General features: G+C 38.0%; 1 protein-coding gene across 1 annotated transcript in view; it reads left to right on the forward strand.

Annotated features, from left to right (window-relative positions):
- The first annotated feature begins 11377 nt into the window (after positions 1–11377).
- Positions 11378–18272, forward strand: part of LOC134586249 (CD109 antigen-like) — a 44782-nt gene continuing 37887 nt past the window's right edge. The window contains exons 1-3 of the mRNA XM_063441741.1: positions 11378–11451; positions 16240–16400; positions 16680–16708. Of these exons, the coding sequence (XP_063297811.1) occupies positions 11378–11451; positions 16240–16400; positions 16680–16708 (264 nt within the window). The remainder of the gene's footprint in view (positions 11452–16239; positions 16401–16679; positions 16709–18272) is intronic.

An 18272-nucleotide genomic window follows, 5' to 3' on the forward strand; every position in this document is an offset into this window, starting at 1 on the left:
GTGGACGGGGAAAAGTCTCTATTCTGCTCTGTGTCAGTGTGTATCATGGTCTCTGTGGACGGGGAACAGTCTCTATTCTGCTCTGTGTCAGTGTGTATCATGGACTCTGTGGACAGGGAACAGTCTCTATTCTGCTCTGTGTCAGTGTTTATCATGGTCTCTGTTCACAGGAAACAGTCTCTATTCTGCTCTGTGTCAGTGTGTATCAGGGGCTTTGAGGACAGGTGTCAATCCATACCTGCCAAGTGACCCTATGTAGGGGGGACAGTCTCTATTCTGCTCTGTGTCAGTGTGTATCATGGTCTCTGTGGACAGGGAACAGTCTCTATTCTGCTCTGTGTCAGTGTGTATCAGGGGTTTTGAGGACAGGTGTCAATCCATATCTGCCAAGTGACCCTATGTAGGGGGAACAGTCCCTATTCTGCTCTGTGTCAGTGTGTATCAGGGGTTTTGAGGACAGGTGTCAATCCATATCTGCCAAGTGACCCTATGTAGGAGGAACAGTCCCTATTCTGCTTTGTGTCAGTGTGTATCAGGGGTTTTGAGGACAGGTGTCAATCCATATCTGCCAAGTGACCCTATGTAGGGGGAACAGTCTCTATTCTGCTCTGTGTCAGTGTGTATCAGGGATCATTAGGATAGGTGTCAATCCATATCTGCCAAGTGACCCTATGTAGGGGGAACAGTCCCTATTCTGCTCTGTGTCAGTGTGTATCAGGGATTTGACTATCTTTATTCAGATTCCAAAATTACAATTCCAGGAAAAATTTAACAAACATTTACAAGAACATGTTATGCACATCATAGAAACAACGTAAACCTCTTTAAAGCCACAAACTTAAGACAAAAAATACGTACACACAATGTGTAAGGGTTTGAAAGAATATTCTGAATCCTTACATGTTTACTTTATCGTTTGTTTGATTTTTGTGAACCATATATAAACTACAAGCAGCGTGAAAACTATAAAAACTCAAGTGGCCATGCTGATCAAATTAAATAGTATGCTTTACACAGCGTATAAGGGTAATGTCACAGCACAACGGGAATGTAACAGGGGAAGAGGTGAAAGTCATCCTCCCCCTCCCACGACCCCGCCATATCTGCCAAGTGACCCTATGTAGGGGTAACAGTCTCTATTCTGCTCTGTGTCAGTGTGTATCATGGTCTCTGAGGACGGGGAACAGTCTCTATTCTGCTCTGTGTCAGTGTGTATCATGGTCTCTGAGGACGGGGAACAGTCTCTATTCTGCTCTGTGTCAGTGTGTATCAGGGGCTTTGAGGACAGGTGTCAATGTTAGGTGATTTCTGCCCTTTATGGATTAAAAGCAGACTCTGCATCAACTGTGCAATTTTCCATGGGAGTTTTGCCATGGATCCCCCTCCGGCATGCCACAGTCCAGGTGTTAGTCCCCTTGAAACAACTTTTCCATCACTTTTGTGGCCAGAAAGAGTCCCTGTTGGTTTTAAAATTCGCCTGCCCATTGAAGTCAATGGCGGTTTGCGCGGTTCGCCGGTTCGCGAACATTTGCGGAAGTTCGCGTTCGCCGTTCGCGAACCGAAAATTTCGGGTTCGCGACAACACTATTAATAAATATAGAGTACTCTTTAATTTAGCAGATTTTTTTCACACCATACAAAATTATCAACCTATCAATCTCACACTCCTTTCTAGATCAAATAGTATGAACCATTTTCATGGCATGTAATATAATAAAATATTAAAAAAAATTACTTTTTGTGTATATTAAAGTACAGTGATACAGACAGCAAAACAAGAATACTCTTCAATTCATTATGCATTTAAATGTCCCGGATCATTTATTAGGCTGGTCGTTGAGATCCCAGTTAGTTGTTCCAACCTTCTTCTTTTGGATGCAAGGGAATTGTGCTTTTCAAAACATAATCAATGCAGTTCCCTTCACTTTAAAACAAAGTTGTAGCTGTTGCAATAAACGTTACACATGCACTCTCCTCCCTAGTGCCTCACACATACAAATAACTATGTTAGTGCTTAGGTTTGTGCTATAAATTTATGCTACATACTATGACAATGGCAAGGATATATTATATAAATAAATCAGACTACAGAACTGAGTGCCTCCAGGACCAGAACAAACCCACCACACCTGTCCAACATCCACTCTGTGGGTTGATACCAGGCTCCACAAGAGGCTCAACAAATTCCCCATTTTATTTATGTTGGGTGTACAATTTTCAGCAAAATGATGCTCAAAAAGTTGCTATTACAATTCTGCTTCAGCAAAACAGCAAAAAAGCTCAGTATTCTCAAGCCCTAGATTTTCTTTGATCAAGCTATTCACAACCTCTTGACCTATGCACAGTCCTGATAATAACAGGTAACCTGATATGTCTTCTTGAATGTCATCAAATTCATTGGAAATGACTGGATTAACTACCAAAGTAATCTTAAATGTAAAAGATGCAGGAAAGCGAGTTACCAGTTGTTATTTTTATTTATTTATGTTATTATTATTATTTTTTGGGGGGGGGGGGGGGGGGGAATTGCTGCCTTTTTTCCTGATTAGAGAATATACCTCAAGCATCCAGAGTGACCAGATAAAGATAGACTATAATATAAAGAAAAATATACTAGTACTTATACATTGTTTATATTATCGCATCCCATTAATATTTCTCTTTTTTGATTACTGCCTTTCATGAGTTTGAGTTTTCATTCTATTTGAGTCATTTTAGAGATCATGCAACATAAAACATTCTTTCCATACCAATGTGTAGTTACATGTAACAACCAATGAAAGTTGTTACTATTTCAAATAATAATAATAATAAAATAAAATAAAAAAATTCCTAGCTTGTTGCAAAATTGGAAGTGCTTCAAACTGGTTTTTTTGCCTTCTTTTGGAGCAACAGCAAAAAACATTTGTGAGGAAGGCTGAACTTGATGGACGCAAGTCTCTTTTCAGCTATGTAACTATGTAACTATGTAACTATGTAATAATAATAATTAAATTTAAACTCTAATATTAACACCATTTAAAATAATAATAATAATGATGATAATAATAATAATAATAATAATTAATTGAGATGCAGCACAAATAAAAAGGGATTTTGTGCTCTCTCTCTCTTTTGCAGATCAATCAATATATCTTGCTTATAGAAAAAAATTATCAGAAATTAGACGTAAAGAGTAAAAAAAAAGGGGGCAAGAACAAAATATTGTATTCCTAGAAGCTAACTGAACCCAACACATAATAAAACCCAGGATATGGTCGTAAGGTGCTATGTCCTCTATAAAATCTAAATGCAGCCAGGTTCACTTCCAGTCTCCAGCAAAAATGGATACTACGAGTATTTGATGTCCAGAATATTTATTGACCTTATTGTACCTGTTGTGTTTCTCCATATAGTGTATATATATAATAGGTTGATGTTCATCTAGGTCTAAGGTCTGGTATTGTTAGTTGTTCTTTGTCTCCTAGTGGCCGGTGTGTTTCTCTGTGTGTTTACCTTCTATGGTTCCTCTAATTATCATATGTTAAGAGATCAGAGACTTTGGGAAATTGTTTACCCATTGTTATTCTAATTTTATTGGTTTCTGTCACTATTTATTTTATGTGTCTTTTACTTTCTTTCTTGTGTTCTATACATCCTGCACTGTTTTATATTTCTTGAAAATCAGGTTAATTCTGTATTGGCTTTTTATAATGACTGCAGTGTACCTTTCCAGTAAATGTGATGCATTATTCAAAGCGTACTTGGTTAACTGTTTAATTGTTAGCTTTACATTTCTACACAATCAATGCATACATAAATATATTTAATAAATAAAATCCAGGTTGACATGCCAATATGAATCCAGGCAATCACAGAAAAAGAAGATAATAATAATGTTAATTATTGAATTAGTTAATTGACCAAATCACCCACTTCACCTACTTCACCTACGTTCCAGTATGTCAAAACTGTTTTGTTAGAATTAAATGTTTGTTTAGTTTACCTGTTGTACAGCATAGCAGAATGTGTTGGCACTCGTACATAATAGGAATTGTTAATAAAGACCTCAAATCCACCTATTGAAATACAGATTTGTTAAATTTTTCTGTAGTTAAAAAAATAAGTTGAGACTATCTATAAGCAAAAAAAAAAGAATAAAAAAATAAATAAATACTATTTATTTATATTTAGATAGGTGGATTGATCTTCTGACCGCGTGCATAAGGGGCAATGCTGTGTATAGTATTCAATATATAGCCTACCCGCTGTCATATGTATGTATAAATTAAGCTTTGTGAACTTTGAAGCTTGTGTTTATTGAGTGAGTGCACTGGATCCTTTATGTTGTGTTAATTGGCCCCAGCAGCACCCTTAACCCCTTAAGGACAGAGCTTCAGAAGCTTGTCTTTCACTTAATGACAACGGCATTTTTTGCATTTTTTGCTATTTGCGTTCAACTGCAATTTGCATTTTACTAATTTATTGCACCGACACATATTATATACCGTTTTTTAAAGGACAGAAAGGGCTTTAATTTGATGTAACACATGTATATATAAATGCTTATTTATTATAAAAAAAATACAGAAATATGCAAAAAAATGAATTTTTGTGTGTTTTTTTTACAGTTTTTGCAATAATAATGTGTACATAATTAGTGCAGGTTAAGGAAAGTAATTACAAATAAATTCATTTAGTTGTTCTGAATTACAGAATATATAATGTGTCTGGGATTTTCAGTTTTTTTTGGTAGTTACAGGTCACAAAGCACAAGGAGTAAAATAAACTTTTTATGTGGAGCGATTTTAGAATTTGGTATGTTTGTCTTGTAAGCCTAATAGCCATAAAAGAAAACAAAATTGCCACACAAAAGTATATATTTATATAAAGTAGACACCACAGGCTATTTACCTAAGGTTGTTTTGATACTTTCTACGTAGCCATTTTACCGCCAACCTCTGCTAAATATTGGAGTAAAATTGTGTTTTTGGGAGGTTTTCGCACACAAACTTATAACAAAGAACTTCTCATGTGTATTTTGTAAATTTGGTGTGTGCTATTCCTGTACAAAGTTTTATTATGTGTTCAGTTACTTCTGCTGAGTACAACGGTACCCCCATTGTATGTCTTTGGCACTATTTCGTGAAGCTACAGTGCCATATAGGAGACCTGTCCTTTTCAGTATTCACAGTAGAATTTTGAGAGACGGATTTAATGAGCCTATGCTTCCATTTGGGGTATTATAACAGTTTGACTGTTCAAAAACCCCCACAAAGGCCTACCATTTGTAAAAGTAGACACTCCAGGGTATCTCGTAAGGTGCATATTGTGCCTTAACATGCCCCCATTTTTTTACCATTACATGCCAAAGTATGTGGTAAAAAATAATTTTGTGCATATTTTACATACGGATTGCATTTTTGCTGGGCATTTTGTATATTTCATGTGTGCCACTAAGTTCAAACCCCCCAAATTATGCTCAGCTAAGTCTTCTGAGTAAAAGGACACCCCCATTGTATGTCTATGGCACTATTTCGTGAAGCTACAGTGCCATACAGGAGACCTGTCCTTTTCAGTATTCACAGTAGAATTTTGAGAGACGGATTTAATGAGCCTATGCTTCCATTTGGGGTATTATAACAGTTTTACTGTTCAAAACACCCCACAAAGGCCTACCATTTGTAAAAGAAGACACTCCAGGGTATCTCATAAGGTGCATATTGTGCCTTAACATGCCCCCATTTTTTTTACCATTACATGCCAAAGTATGTGGTAAAAAATAATTTTGTGCATTTTTTACATACGGATTGCATTTTTGCTGGGCATTTTGTATATTTCATGTGTGCCACTAAGTTCAAACCCCCCAAATTATGCTCAGCTAAGTCTTCTGAGTAAAAGGACACCCCCATTGTATGTCTATGGCACTATTTTGTGAAGCTACAGTGCCATATAGGAGACCAAGCCATATCAGTTTTGACCGAACTTTGAATTTTGACGCCGGGCCTATGTGCAATTTCCAAGCATCTTTGCAGGTTTTAAATTCAAACTACCCCACAAAGGCCTACCATTTCTTAAAGTAGACACCCCAGGGTATTTCAAAAGGCATATTTTGAACCTTAGCGTGGGATCATTTTTCCGCTAGCTTGTACCAGGTGTAGTGGTAATAAGCGTTTTTTCTGCCTTTTTGACACACAAAGTGAGTTTGCACAGTATATTTTGCAAACCTTATGTGTACTACCACTGTATAATACTTCATATGTTGCTCAGCTATGTCTGCTGAGTACAAAAATACCCCCGTATGTACCTTTGCCAGGTATATGTGGACATCGGAGGGGCACATTTGGGACAGAGCCATTCCATTTTTTTTCAAATTTTGAATTTTTACGCTGTGCCCATGTCCCATTTTAGAGTATTTTACCAGGCTATATAATCCAAATACCCCATAAAGCCATACCATTTCTTAAAGAAGACATCCCAGGGTATTTCAAAAGGCATATTTTGAACCTTAGCGTGGGATCATTTTTCCGCTAGCTTGTACCAGGTGTAGTGGTAATAAGCGTTTTTTCTGCCTTTTTGACACACAAAGTGAGTTTGCACAGTATATTTTGCAAACCTTATGTGTACTACCACTGTATAATACTTCATATGTTGCTCAGCTATGTCTGCTGAGTACAAAAATACCCCCGTATGTACCTTTGCCAGGTATATGTGGACATCGGAGGGGCACATTTGGGACACAGCCATTCCATTTTTTTTCAAACTTTAAATTTTTACGCTGTGCCCATGTCCCATTTTAGAGTATTTTACCAGGCTATATAAACCAAATACCCCATAAAGCCATACCATTTCTTAAAGAAGACATCCCAGGGTATTTCAAAAGGCATATTTTGAACCTTAGCGTGGGATCATTTTTCCGCTAGCTTGTACCAGGTGTAGTGGTAATGAGCGTTATTAAATGTATTTTTTTTACTTTTTTTTACTTTTTTTACTTTTTAAAACTATTTTTTAAACTTTTGTTTTGATTATTCATTTTTTTAAAGTTTCCTAAACTTTCGTAAAACTTTTTTTTACAGATTTAACATTTTTCTAAGCTTTTTTTTTTTACGTTAACCCCTAACTAGCAGTAAGCAGCACTAACAGTAAATTCCCCATTTTCCCATAACTCCCACCCACCCCAGCTAGCAAAATATTTAATTATTCAATATTTAAATTAGTTAATTAAATAAATTTAACCCCTGAGGGTTAAAAAATAAATAAAAGTTAATCGTCAGGGGTTAAAAAAAAATTAGAACAGTATAATACTGTGATCTGTATTTTGATCACTGTAGGCAGTGATCGACTGGCAGGGAAGGGGTTAATTTTTATTTGGACTGGGTAAAGGGTTTATTTTTTTAAATTTTTTACTTAAATGTTATTAAAACTTTTTTTTTAACTTAATTTTTTAACTTTTTAAAGAGTATTTTTAAACTTTTTTTAACGTTAACCCCTAGTTAGCGTAATACTAAATCCCCCAATTCCCCACTAACTTCCACCCTCCCAGCTAGCTAAATTTATAATTTTAAAATATTTAAATTAATTAATAAAATAAATTGAACCCCTGAGGGTTAAAAAAAAAAAGAATTAACCCTCAGGGGTTAAAAAAAAATCAGATCTTAGTAAAATGTAATCCCTGCCAATTGATCACTGTAGTCAGTGATCAATTGGCAGGGAAGGGGTTCATTTTTTATTAAAATGGGTAAAGGGGGGGTAAAGGGGGGGGGGGGATTTTAATTTTACTATATTTTCTTTCCACCAGGGGGCAGGATCACTGAAGATCCGTCTCCCTGCACTTCACACAGAACCAGGAAGTGCAGGGAGGCGGAGGTGAGTATACACAGCACATGTGCCCGCTCTGGCATGCTGTCAGAGCGGGCACATGTACTCTGACAGCCCGATCCGGTGCTCCCGGTCTGCCTCTAATGCAGAGGCAGACTGGAGCACCATTAACCCCGCGATCGCCGCGATTGCGGCGATCTGGGGTTAATTTTAACGGGTGACGGACGAGGTCCGTCACTCGTCATTAACGCATTCCCCTGAGTGACGGACCTCGTCCGTCACTCGTCGTTAAGGGGTTAAAATGTAGGCTTGTTTAGGTGAGTGCAACCTTCCTAGATTCATATGTATATATATATATATATATATATTAATTTTTATTGTTTTAGTTACAGCAACCCCCTCGGTTTTGCACCCATCCCTGTCACAGATGCCTCATTCAAGGGCGCAGGGCCAGATTAAGAGCCCAGTGGGCCTGGTGCTGACAATTATAAGGGGCCTAAGTACAGAATCTTATCGACCAAAAACAATAAAACAGTCACACCTCTCAAGCGTTATGTATCTGTTGGAGATGTTGCCGGAGGAAAACTCATAGGATGCAGCTATAAGAAAACTCAGATTCTCCTAAAATATGCTAATCTCTCTCTAATTCATGCTTACATCTTTCAAATAAATCCATACCCCCTATCAGCAGTGTCAAGTGAAGCAGGAAGTCAATGGGGGGTGTAAAAGGGTGGGCCACTGACTCAGATCATGTATCCAGAACTCCCGAAAAGAGCATGCCCAAAACTGAAGCATTTCTGCCGAAAGAATTGGAAGGCTAGCCTGGCATGAATGCATATCAGGATGCCTGCCATTAATGCATGCTGGCCAACAGCATCCTGAGCTTGGCATAAATGTGTCTAATGATGCACTCACTTTCTAAGGACTGTCCCCTAGCACTCACATGTCCACTTGTCTCCTTACCTTCTTACTAGCAGGCAGAAGCTCCTGGTATACAGTCTGAGACAAAGAAAATGTGAATGTAGTGAGTGTAGAAGAATGGGAACATGCCACAGTGTTAGAGAGACCATAGTCAGCATTACCTTAACTAATTTCATTTCAGCTAGTCCACACAAGTTTTGTTTTCATATCTCCCACTTAAGTTTCCATACTTAAGCAAGAGTATGTGAAGAGTAGTTAGGGTTGCCACCTTTCTTGGAAAAGAAGCTAATACATAACTAATTATGTATGTGTGACATCACATGATGTAAATTACAAGGAGTGACATAAGAGAAAATTCAGTGAAATCACCAAATAACTACTTACAGTTTGATTCTGCTGTATAGATGGATTGCTCCCAGTGTCTCCATGTCTCCCAGTGTCCCCATGTCACCCAGTGTCCCCTAGTGTCTGTGTCCCCATGTCTCCCAGTGTCCCCATTTCACTAGTGGACACTATGATACATGGGGACACTGAGACACTTGGGGACACTGGAAGACTTGGGGACACTGAGACTATGTATCACAGTGTCCCTATGTATCACAGTGTCTCAGTGTCACATGTCTCCCCATGTTGTCTAGTGTCCCCTAGGATCTGTGTCCCCATGTCTACCAGTGTCCCCATGTCACTAGGGGACACTGAGAGACATGGGGACACTGAGACACTGGGAGACATGGAGACACTGGGATACATGGGGGACACAGACACTAGGAGACATGTGAACACTGGGAGACATGGGGACATTGAGACACTAGGGACACTGGGAGACATGGGAACACAGACACTAGAGACACATGGTAACACTGAGACACTAGGGACACTGAGACACTGGGAGACATATGGACACTGAGACACCAGGGACACTGGCTGGGAGACATGGGGACACTGAGACAGTTGGGGACATTGTGTCCCTAGTGTCTCAGTGTCCCCAAGTTTCTCAGTGTCCCCATGTTTCATTGTCCCCATGTGTGTCTGTTTCCCCATGTCTTAGTGTCCACAAGTGTCCTCATGTGTGCCAGCAGCTCCATCAGCCCCTATGTTAATCCACCCCTGCAAGGACCCTATTTAACCGTATTCTGCAGAGAGTCCCAGGAGGAAAGATTTCCAAAGTAAGTGAGTTAATCTCATAAGAGCAGACAATGTTAGGATCAGACCTGTCAAGAATGGGGTACATTGATGTTGTGACAGGCTTATGCAATGTATGATCATATACTGTAACGAAATCCCCATTATTTTTGTCCAAGTCAGGTGTTTTTAAAAAATATTGTTAAGTTTCAACAGGATAATGCACCTTGCCACACCGCAGAATAGTTTAACAAATAACATGACAATACATATGTGTGTGTGTGTGTGTGTATATATATATATATATACATATATATATATATATAAAAAAAAAAATATATATATATATATATATATATATATTTAGGGCTCAAAATATTCTGACCACATGCAAATGTAGCCCTGGCAGGTAGAAATTCAGCCCTGGTGAGTATGCCACCATTTACTCCCAGCAGTGAGTAACTTTATCTATATATTTATAATTCTTGAACCCATATTCTAGTTTATCTATTTGTTTGTGCCTCGGTGCTTACTCTGGCTAAAATATAAAAATATTGAAGACGTGCCCCAACAAAGTCTACATAGAAGTCCTGATGTAGGTCTAAAATGCTTAATTTTTACATTCTGCATATGTAAAATAAAGCAGCTGTTTATTCATTTTTATCAATTTTTATTTACCTTCAAAACAGAATGCACCTGTCATGGTTGACTATATTTATTACCTGTTATGTATATATGTGTGTGTGTTTATATATTATTTGGAGAGTCACTCAACTGATTAATTCGTAAGTATATAAATATTTTACATATATAAGTTGTTCAGGAGAATGCTACTCAAAAATCCCCTTGACTTACAAACAAAAAATAATGTGTTACAGATAAGCTTATTTAATATAGACAATCCCTTATATTTTTCTTTAGACTAATTAATACGTTTAAATGTCTACTAAAGTGTGAAAACCGAAGAATAATTAAGGTTTCAAGGGGCCCTAGGCAGGTTATCAGTTTGCCTGACCTCTTCTTTCTTCACATAGGGATTATTATTAAGGGGACATGCAAAGTTCTGGGGTCCCTGTCTAACGTCTGGGCCCTATCCCTAGGGTTTCCTTATGATTAATCCTGTTCTGGTGAAAACAATATAATATGCATTAAATGTGATTCACGAATATTGATAAATAAACATTTGTGAAAATATAAACTAACAAACACTGTAAAAATAAAACAAGCAAACAAACAAACAAACAAAAAAACAATACAAAGAAACAGGAAACATATATATTTACTTCATTTACATTATGATACAACTGATTTTGCCAGGGGCTACAGGTGGGATTTACACAATAGAAACTATTATTGATACCAGTAGGTGGAATAAATGACAAAGTGTGTTTCATCTGTCTCAAATTCTCAGGGTTGGTATCCCTATAAAAGGTTGGAAAGGAGCATTGAATTATAGCTGCTTCTTTGTTCTTAGAGTTCTGGACCTCACACAGCTTTACAGATCTCAGCATTTTACTTTCTTTGGGATAAAGTCAGAATGCACCGTCCTGGGCCTCCATCTGTGATACGTGTTTTCTTCATGGTTTCCTTTGTATACATGGCCGATGCCAGGTAAGACAAAATATTTATTTATCTGTAACGCATATTATACTGTTTTCAAATACAAAAAGGATTAAATCATTCTTAAAGGGACACTATAGACACCCAGACCCAACCATCTCATTTTTGTGGTATAGTTGCCATGTGCCCCCCTTTTAACCCTGCAGTTGAACACATTGAGGTGCTGCAGGAATGACAATGTTTACATTGAAAGCATAACCTGCTCCAAGTGGCTCTCAATATAACAGACACCAGATGTGTTTCCATAAAATAGCAGAGTAAAATGTTGCTATATTAGTCAGATGGTGTTGGGAGACCATCTGATTGGCAGATAACAGCATTTGACCATGCATTAGCACTAGCCTCAATGCTTTCCTATGGAAAATGTGAACTAACTACCTTTTTTTAACCCTGGCAGTGCTGGCTCAGTAACCTAAATGGTGACTAGGACACAATGCATTCATATTTGTATTCATAACGCTATAGTGTTCCTTTAATGTAATCATAATTTCCTTTCGTTCAAAATCAAAGACTAAAAAGAAAATGCTAATTGTCAGTCACTTGAGAAAATGTGCTTAAATGTTATAAAAGAGGTGATTTTTTGGTATATTTTTTATTCAGAAACTGTAACTGCTCTATGGGTGACTTCTACAACAAGAGATAAACTGAAATCTCTGAACTAGATACAATTTTCCCATTGACATTTAGGGGAAAATAAGCACTTAAAGGAACACTCCAGGCACCCAGACCACTTCTGCCCATGGGAGTTGTCTGGGTGCCAACTCCCACCACCCTTAACCCTGCAAGTGTAATTATTGCAGTTTTTATAAACTGCAATAATTAACTTGCAGGGTTAAGTCCTCCTCCAGTGGCTGTCTATTAGACAGCCACTAGAGGGATTTCCATGTTCTTAGAACACGAAAAGTGTTTTAAGTGACACTGGACATCCTTACACTATGCATGAGGACCTCCAGTGTTGCCGGAATCCCCATAGGAAAGCATTGAATAATGCTTTCCTATGGCGAGGTCTGATGCGCGCACGGCCAATGCCGGGCATGCGCGTTAGGTCTACCCCGCCGGCTGACGGAGCCTGACCCAGCACCAAGGGACATCGGCGCTAGATTCAGATAAGTCACTGAAAGGGTTTTTATACCTTCAACATCATGGATGGGGGTGGGAGGGAGAGGGGCACTGCAGGATTTTGCAGCACCAGGAAAACAGATATGTTTTCCTGGCACTGGAGAGTCCCTTTATTTACCAGAGATTTGAATATCTCTTATTATAGAATCCTGTATGCCTAGTCCTGTATGCCTAATGACATCTTGTTGTATTCTAAGTTACTACAAACATGTTGCTTTGAGATTTTTTAGAGAACAAATTGTCATTGTTATAACATGTTGATACCATTTGTATGTAATACATAAATGCTGGATATTGAAAACAATGAACTGTGGTGAACTGGTGAACTGGAGATAAAATGTCAAAATTTGAAAATGCTAATACAAATATGTATTCTTAACACTAAAGTGTCCCTCTGCCTGTGCAGCCCCTCCCCAGACAATGAAAGGGTTTAAAAAAAAACTTTTAGTCATTTACCCAATTCCAGCACTGGTGTCCATCGACACTCGGTCGCTCTCCTCATCCTCTGGCGTCAACCGATAAGGGGAACCTAATGCACATGCGTGGCGAGCACCGAGGGTGCATTAGGCCTTCCCCATAGCAAAGTATTGAATCTATGTTGTCCTGTGGAGTTTTGCTTGACACTAGATGTTTTCATCCTTTTAAACATATGCACTCTCACTGACCCATACACACACTCCTTGGGGTTCAATGCTTTTCTGTGCTGTAGATGTGCAGAAGTCGCCAATACTTTTTTATGGGATCAGACAAACTGATAATCTCAAAAGAGGTAGTGCAGATGCTGAGAGGAAGTCTGTCTTGGTACTGAATTTAGTGTAATGACAATATTTTCATCTTTTAATTTTAAAAGGTAGGCCAATAATGTAAATGAAACAATGAACAAACTAAGTTTACTAATATATTTATTTTTATCCTTAGACTATTCCTTTAACCATTGTTGACTATACTGTTATTTGGCATGTATTTAATTTTTGCTGATATAACAGTGCATTTAAAATGTTGTATTTCATTTCAGAAACAGTTAAATGTTCATAAGGGTTGCCTACAAAGTTAGGGGGAAGAGGGTTAAAGTGTACTTACGGTTGGGAGGCCTTGGGAGTTAGGGCGTACTTGGCTTTAAGATGCTGTGATTTCAGTCACCTTCATTCTCAGTAAGTTTGTCTGAGAGAGATGTAAATTGCAGTCCACTCATTTTTTGTGTCCACAAGGATTAGGCACTACACTTCTGTAGCCCTACAACAAACGTAAACCATAACTTTGGCAGGACTTGCAGCCTACACATCTCTAAGGTCCACAAAGGATAGGAGGTACACTTCTTTTTCAAGCAATAAGAATACAGGAATTCAGCATGTGGTAGACTGCTAGCTTAAAGGGACCAATACAACTTTATTAATTTGATCAATTTTGACCTAAATAAGATGCTGTATTTTTCTATGCTCAGATCTGTACAGCTTTTGCACACACAAAAAATTGCAGAATTCTGCCTCATGCCAGGAAGACTGCCTTATGCACACTGTCTCAGCCCCAACAGAAGTAAGTGAGCAGATTTCAATTCCCAACCTGGCTGCAGACAGTCAGAGAAACTATAAACAGATGTAGATATCCTTACTATATTCCTCCCTGGGTGTTCTCTTCTTATAATGCAGGTTGTTTTGTGCGGCTGAGCTGTGTACATACATTTGGTAAGGGAGTCTTTTTCTGGAGCGAGGGGCATGGATATATAGGCAGAAATATGGTGTTGCATTTATTTAAAACATTTATTTTCCATGCAAAAACTATGCGTTAAAGTTATATTGGTTCCTGGAGTGTCGCTTTAACCAATGATGTACGCTTTATTAAACCGAGCTTAATGGACACTGTGCACTTTGGAAACAGAGCCATGTCTGCATTGCTATAAAAAAGCTTTTAAATTCATTTTTTTAACATTGTAAGAGCATTATTGTTATTTCTGATTGGATTTCTGCTGCTACTAAAAAAAAAAGAAATTGGAAAAAAAAAAAAGAAGGAGCAGTGAGCGAGATATCTACACCAATTTCATTGAAACCACAAAAAGGTCAAGGATTTAGTAATTGGTCTCAATAATTTCCTGTTCTCTATAGACATTCCCACATAAACTAGTTACTTGGGGTTTTCTGCAAATAACATACTATTGAGCATGAGTATTTCCATTAAAGCACCATCACATCTACAGTTCACTGGTGGTTATTGCACCAAGAGTGCCCTGGTGTCCCCGATTGTTTGATGATCACTTTTCCCGACTTTCACTGCTTGACATTAGAGAGCTGGAAGTTATTTGTGTAAATTAAGTCCTGCAGTACAGGGCTTTGCTCATTTACTGAGAACGTTTTCCTTACCCCCCCCCCCCCCCCCCCTCTTTTTCTGTCTACTGGGTTCCAGATCCTAAGATTCATCTAGGCACAATAACTATACTGTACCAACAACCTTACCAGCCGGCTGGGTAGTTGCCCTCTCACAAGGGCACAACCTCAGCATCTTATGTGTTTTTTTCATTATCTTTAAATAAAGGGTTCATGCCCATATCTGGTGGAGCTGGTACCACCTATTCTGACCCATTCCCCCAACCTTAGGTCTAACTTTGTTGTTGATCTAAGACTAAGGGGAATCTTTCTCTGTTTTCTTATTTTAATGGCATTTTTTATTGACATTTTGAGCCCACACTCATTTGTATGATCTAAAACAGGGGTCTTCAAAAGGGCCCTGTCGAACCCTGACAATATGGATGTGTCACCCACATGGGAGAATCTTGGTCAACCCCTGCTCTAAATATTTTCCATGAAAACTGTTGTGGAAAATATTAGCACTATATGTGATCATTATTTCTGATGCTATTTTAATATCTCTGACCACCTAATCACTAAACTTTATATCCCGTACTATTTCACTATAAAGGAAATCAATATATGAAAAATGGTGTAAATCTGCATAATTGTATTTCTATTTAACATTTACATGTTAGCTATGAAGCCTATGCTTGAAACAATTTTTACACTAATATTTTAAAACAAAAACTGCTTGGTAGTGAAGGAGTTAACCTGAAGGGGATAATTCTACTCACCAGAACAAATACAATAAGCTGTAGTTGTTCTGGTGACTATAGTGGTAAGTGGTGGTCTGAGACAATCACAACGCTTCCCCATAATAATAGCCAATCACAATGCATCCCCATAATATTGGCTGAGACTGTCATGGAAGCAGATCAGGGGCAGAGCCAGCATGATTCAAACACAGCCCTGGCCAATCAGCATCTCCTCACAGAGATGAATTGAATCAATGAATCTCTATGAGGAAAGTTCAGTGTCTGCATGCAGAGGGTGGAGACACTGAATGGCAGTGCTACTAACTTTGCAGCACTGCCATAGGAACCACCTATGGCAGCCTTCTGAGGAGTGTCCAGTGGAGTTACTAATAGGTGGTAGACTGGATTTACAGCAAAAAGCCTGCAGGGGATGATTCTATTCACCAGAACAAATACAGTAAGATGTAGTTGTTCTGGTGACTATAGTGTCCGTTTAATCTTTTCACTTTTTAACACATTTGTAAATAACTAGGTCATATTCTTCTAGACATTGCTTGTATCTTGAATAAAACCTGCGTAATAATATGAAATTGGTTGTAACGATATTACTATTTTTTTACCAGCCAATCACACTGTATCACAACACCTGGTTATATATTCCCTGGAGTGAATACTACTATCTCTGTTCACTTGTTTGGAACAATTGATTCCGAGTTGAATGTGACCGCAGAAATTCGAGGCCTTAAAAATGAATTCGTACAGGCTAGCAAGGTCTTCTACAGAGGTGAGTTCAATCATTATTTCTATGATTCCTAATTGAAGTTCTCTGTAACAGATGATGCTATTGTGTATCAAATAAGAATATTCTCCACACAAAACCTGTTGGGTGATAAAAAAGCTAGTAGATTGTGTTCTCTTTATTTTGGTATGATGGCCAACTGGTTACAATGCTAACTGTTTTAAGCAAATTAGGGGCATCTGACACCTTTTTAATTGGAGCTCTGAACCTAAATCAAAAGGTATTGATATTTCTTGTGTTTAATATATCTTTTCCTCCCCACAGATACCATTGGATTGCTCACTATTCCACCAGTAAGTACAAAATATTATTTCCGAGCATTTACACATTTTTTCAGGTTCTAATTTTATAAGATGTATACAGTCCATATATCTGAGAGTTTTAGGAGTCAATCTACAACAGTTTGACTTGTTTAAAGATGAATGACTGAAAACAATTCTAAGTCTCACATTTACTAAAGAGAGGTTGTTTACAAAGTTCCTTCTATAAATGTTCAATGTCGGGGACAGACTGACTTTGGATTTAAGTCAATTATGTATTGGTTTATTATTTATATTCTTTTTTTTTTTAACTGTACTAGCTCTCTGCAAATTCGCAAGGTGATTATTATTATTATTATTATTATTATTTTATTATTTATATAGTGCCACCACATTCCGTAGTGCTGAACAATGGGATCATTCATATCTCTTGATTCTAGACTTTCAAATTTTTAAAGAGCCTTTTTATTTAAACAATAAATACATTACTTGAAACAATACTGTTGGGGATTCCCAGGATCTCTGCTAAAATTGGAAATATTTACTAGAATGTTGATCTGGGTACCTTCCTAGCATTGCATTTTATATGTAGGGGCAATTTTATAGATTTCCATTCTTTCACTTACAAAACCAAATTAGCGGAAATGTCTAAATGTGCCTCCAAATGTATAAATTCTGAGGACAATTAAACTTGTCTTACTGTTTAATACATGTATGATTTATTCCTTTTTGTTGTGGCATGTTTTTTTTCTTTATGGCTATTTTCTTTTTTGATCGGGCATTTTTTTTTATCTAAATGAGTGGCATGGGCAATCATCAATTTTTATTTGGCCCTTTTTTGGGACTGAAGTCCAGAAGAATTAGAAGAAAGATAACTTATTACTTATCTAATTATTTTAACAGGTATTCCATTTTTTCACTATTATTAGACCTTATTTTGGGGGGGTTGGGTGGCTAGGAGATTGGGGATCCATAGAAACCCAAGGAGAGTTAATAATTCTTTTGGGGGGGGGGGGCAGGACATGCCATTTTTTAATTAATTTGGGCCCCCATTCACCACCTGTTGGTGAGGACTGGGATGGAGAACAGTAGGTCTGCCCTTTAATATAATTATTAGGGCCCCCACCCACCAGCATGGGTGGAGGCCAGGGGAAAGGACAATGAGGGTGTCCCTTTAGTATAAATATTATAGCCCACCTGCTGGAATAGGTGGGGGGCCAGGCAAGAAGTAGGTTCCTCTCTTTTATTTTAAATATTAGGGTTCCCACCCATAGGCAAGGGGACGGGAAGTTAGGTCCCCCCTTAAGATTTAAAAGAGCCCACACCCAATCCCTGATGCAATGGATGCCTAGTTGCTATTTTTGAATGTTCAGTAGACATGCCCCCACCGACCCAATGGCAGGTGGAAGCATATGGAGGTAATATACCTCTATTATAGCAATACGGCTGGCTGCTAGAGTTGTCAGCTGGCAAATAGTTTGGATTCTTCTTATTCAGGGTCCAGAGTTAAATCCTCTGGGCCCTGATTTGATTCATTTGGTCGGAATTCCAGCTGTCTGTTCCATCAACAATGTCTGGATTTTGTAGTCAGAATGGC

This window comes from Pelobates fuscus, chromosome 2 (genome assembly GCF_036172605.1).
Source record: "Pelobates fuscus isolate aPelFus1 chromosome 2, aPelFus1.pri, whole genome shotgun sequence".
NCBI classification, from domain to species: Eukaryota; Metazoa; Chordata; class Amphibia; order Anura; family Pelobatidae; genus Pelobates; species Pelobates fuscus.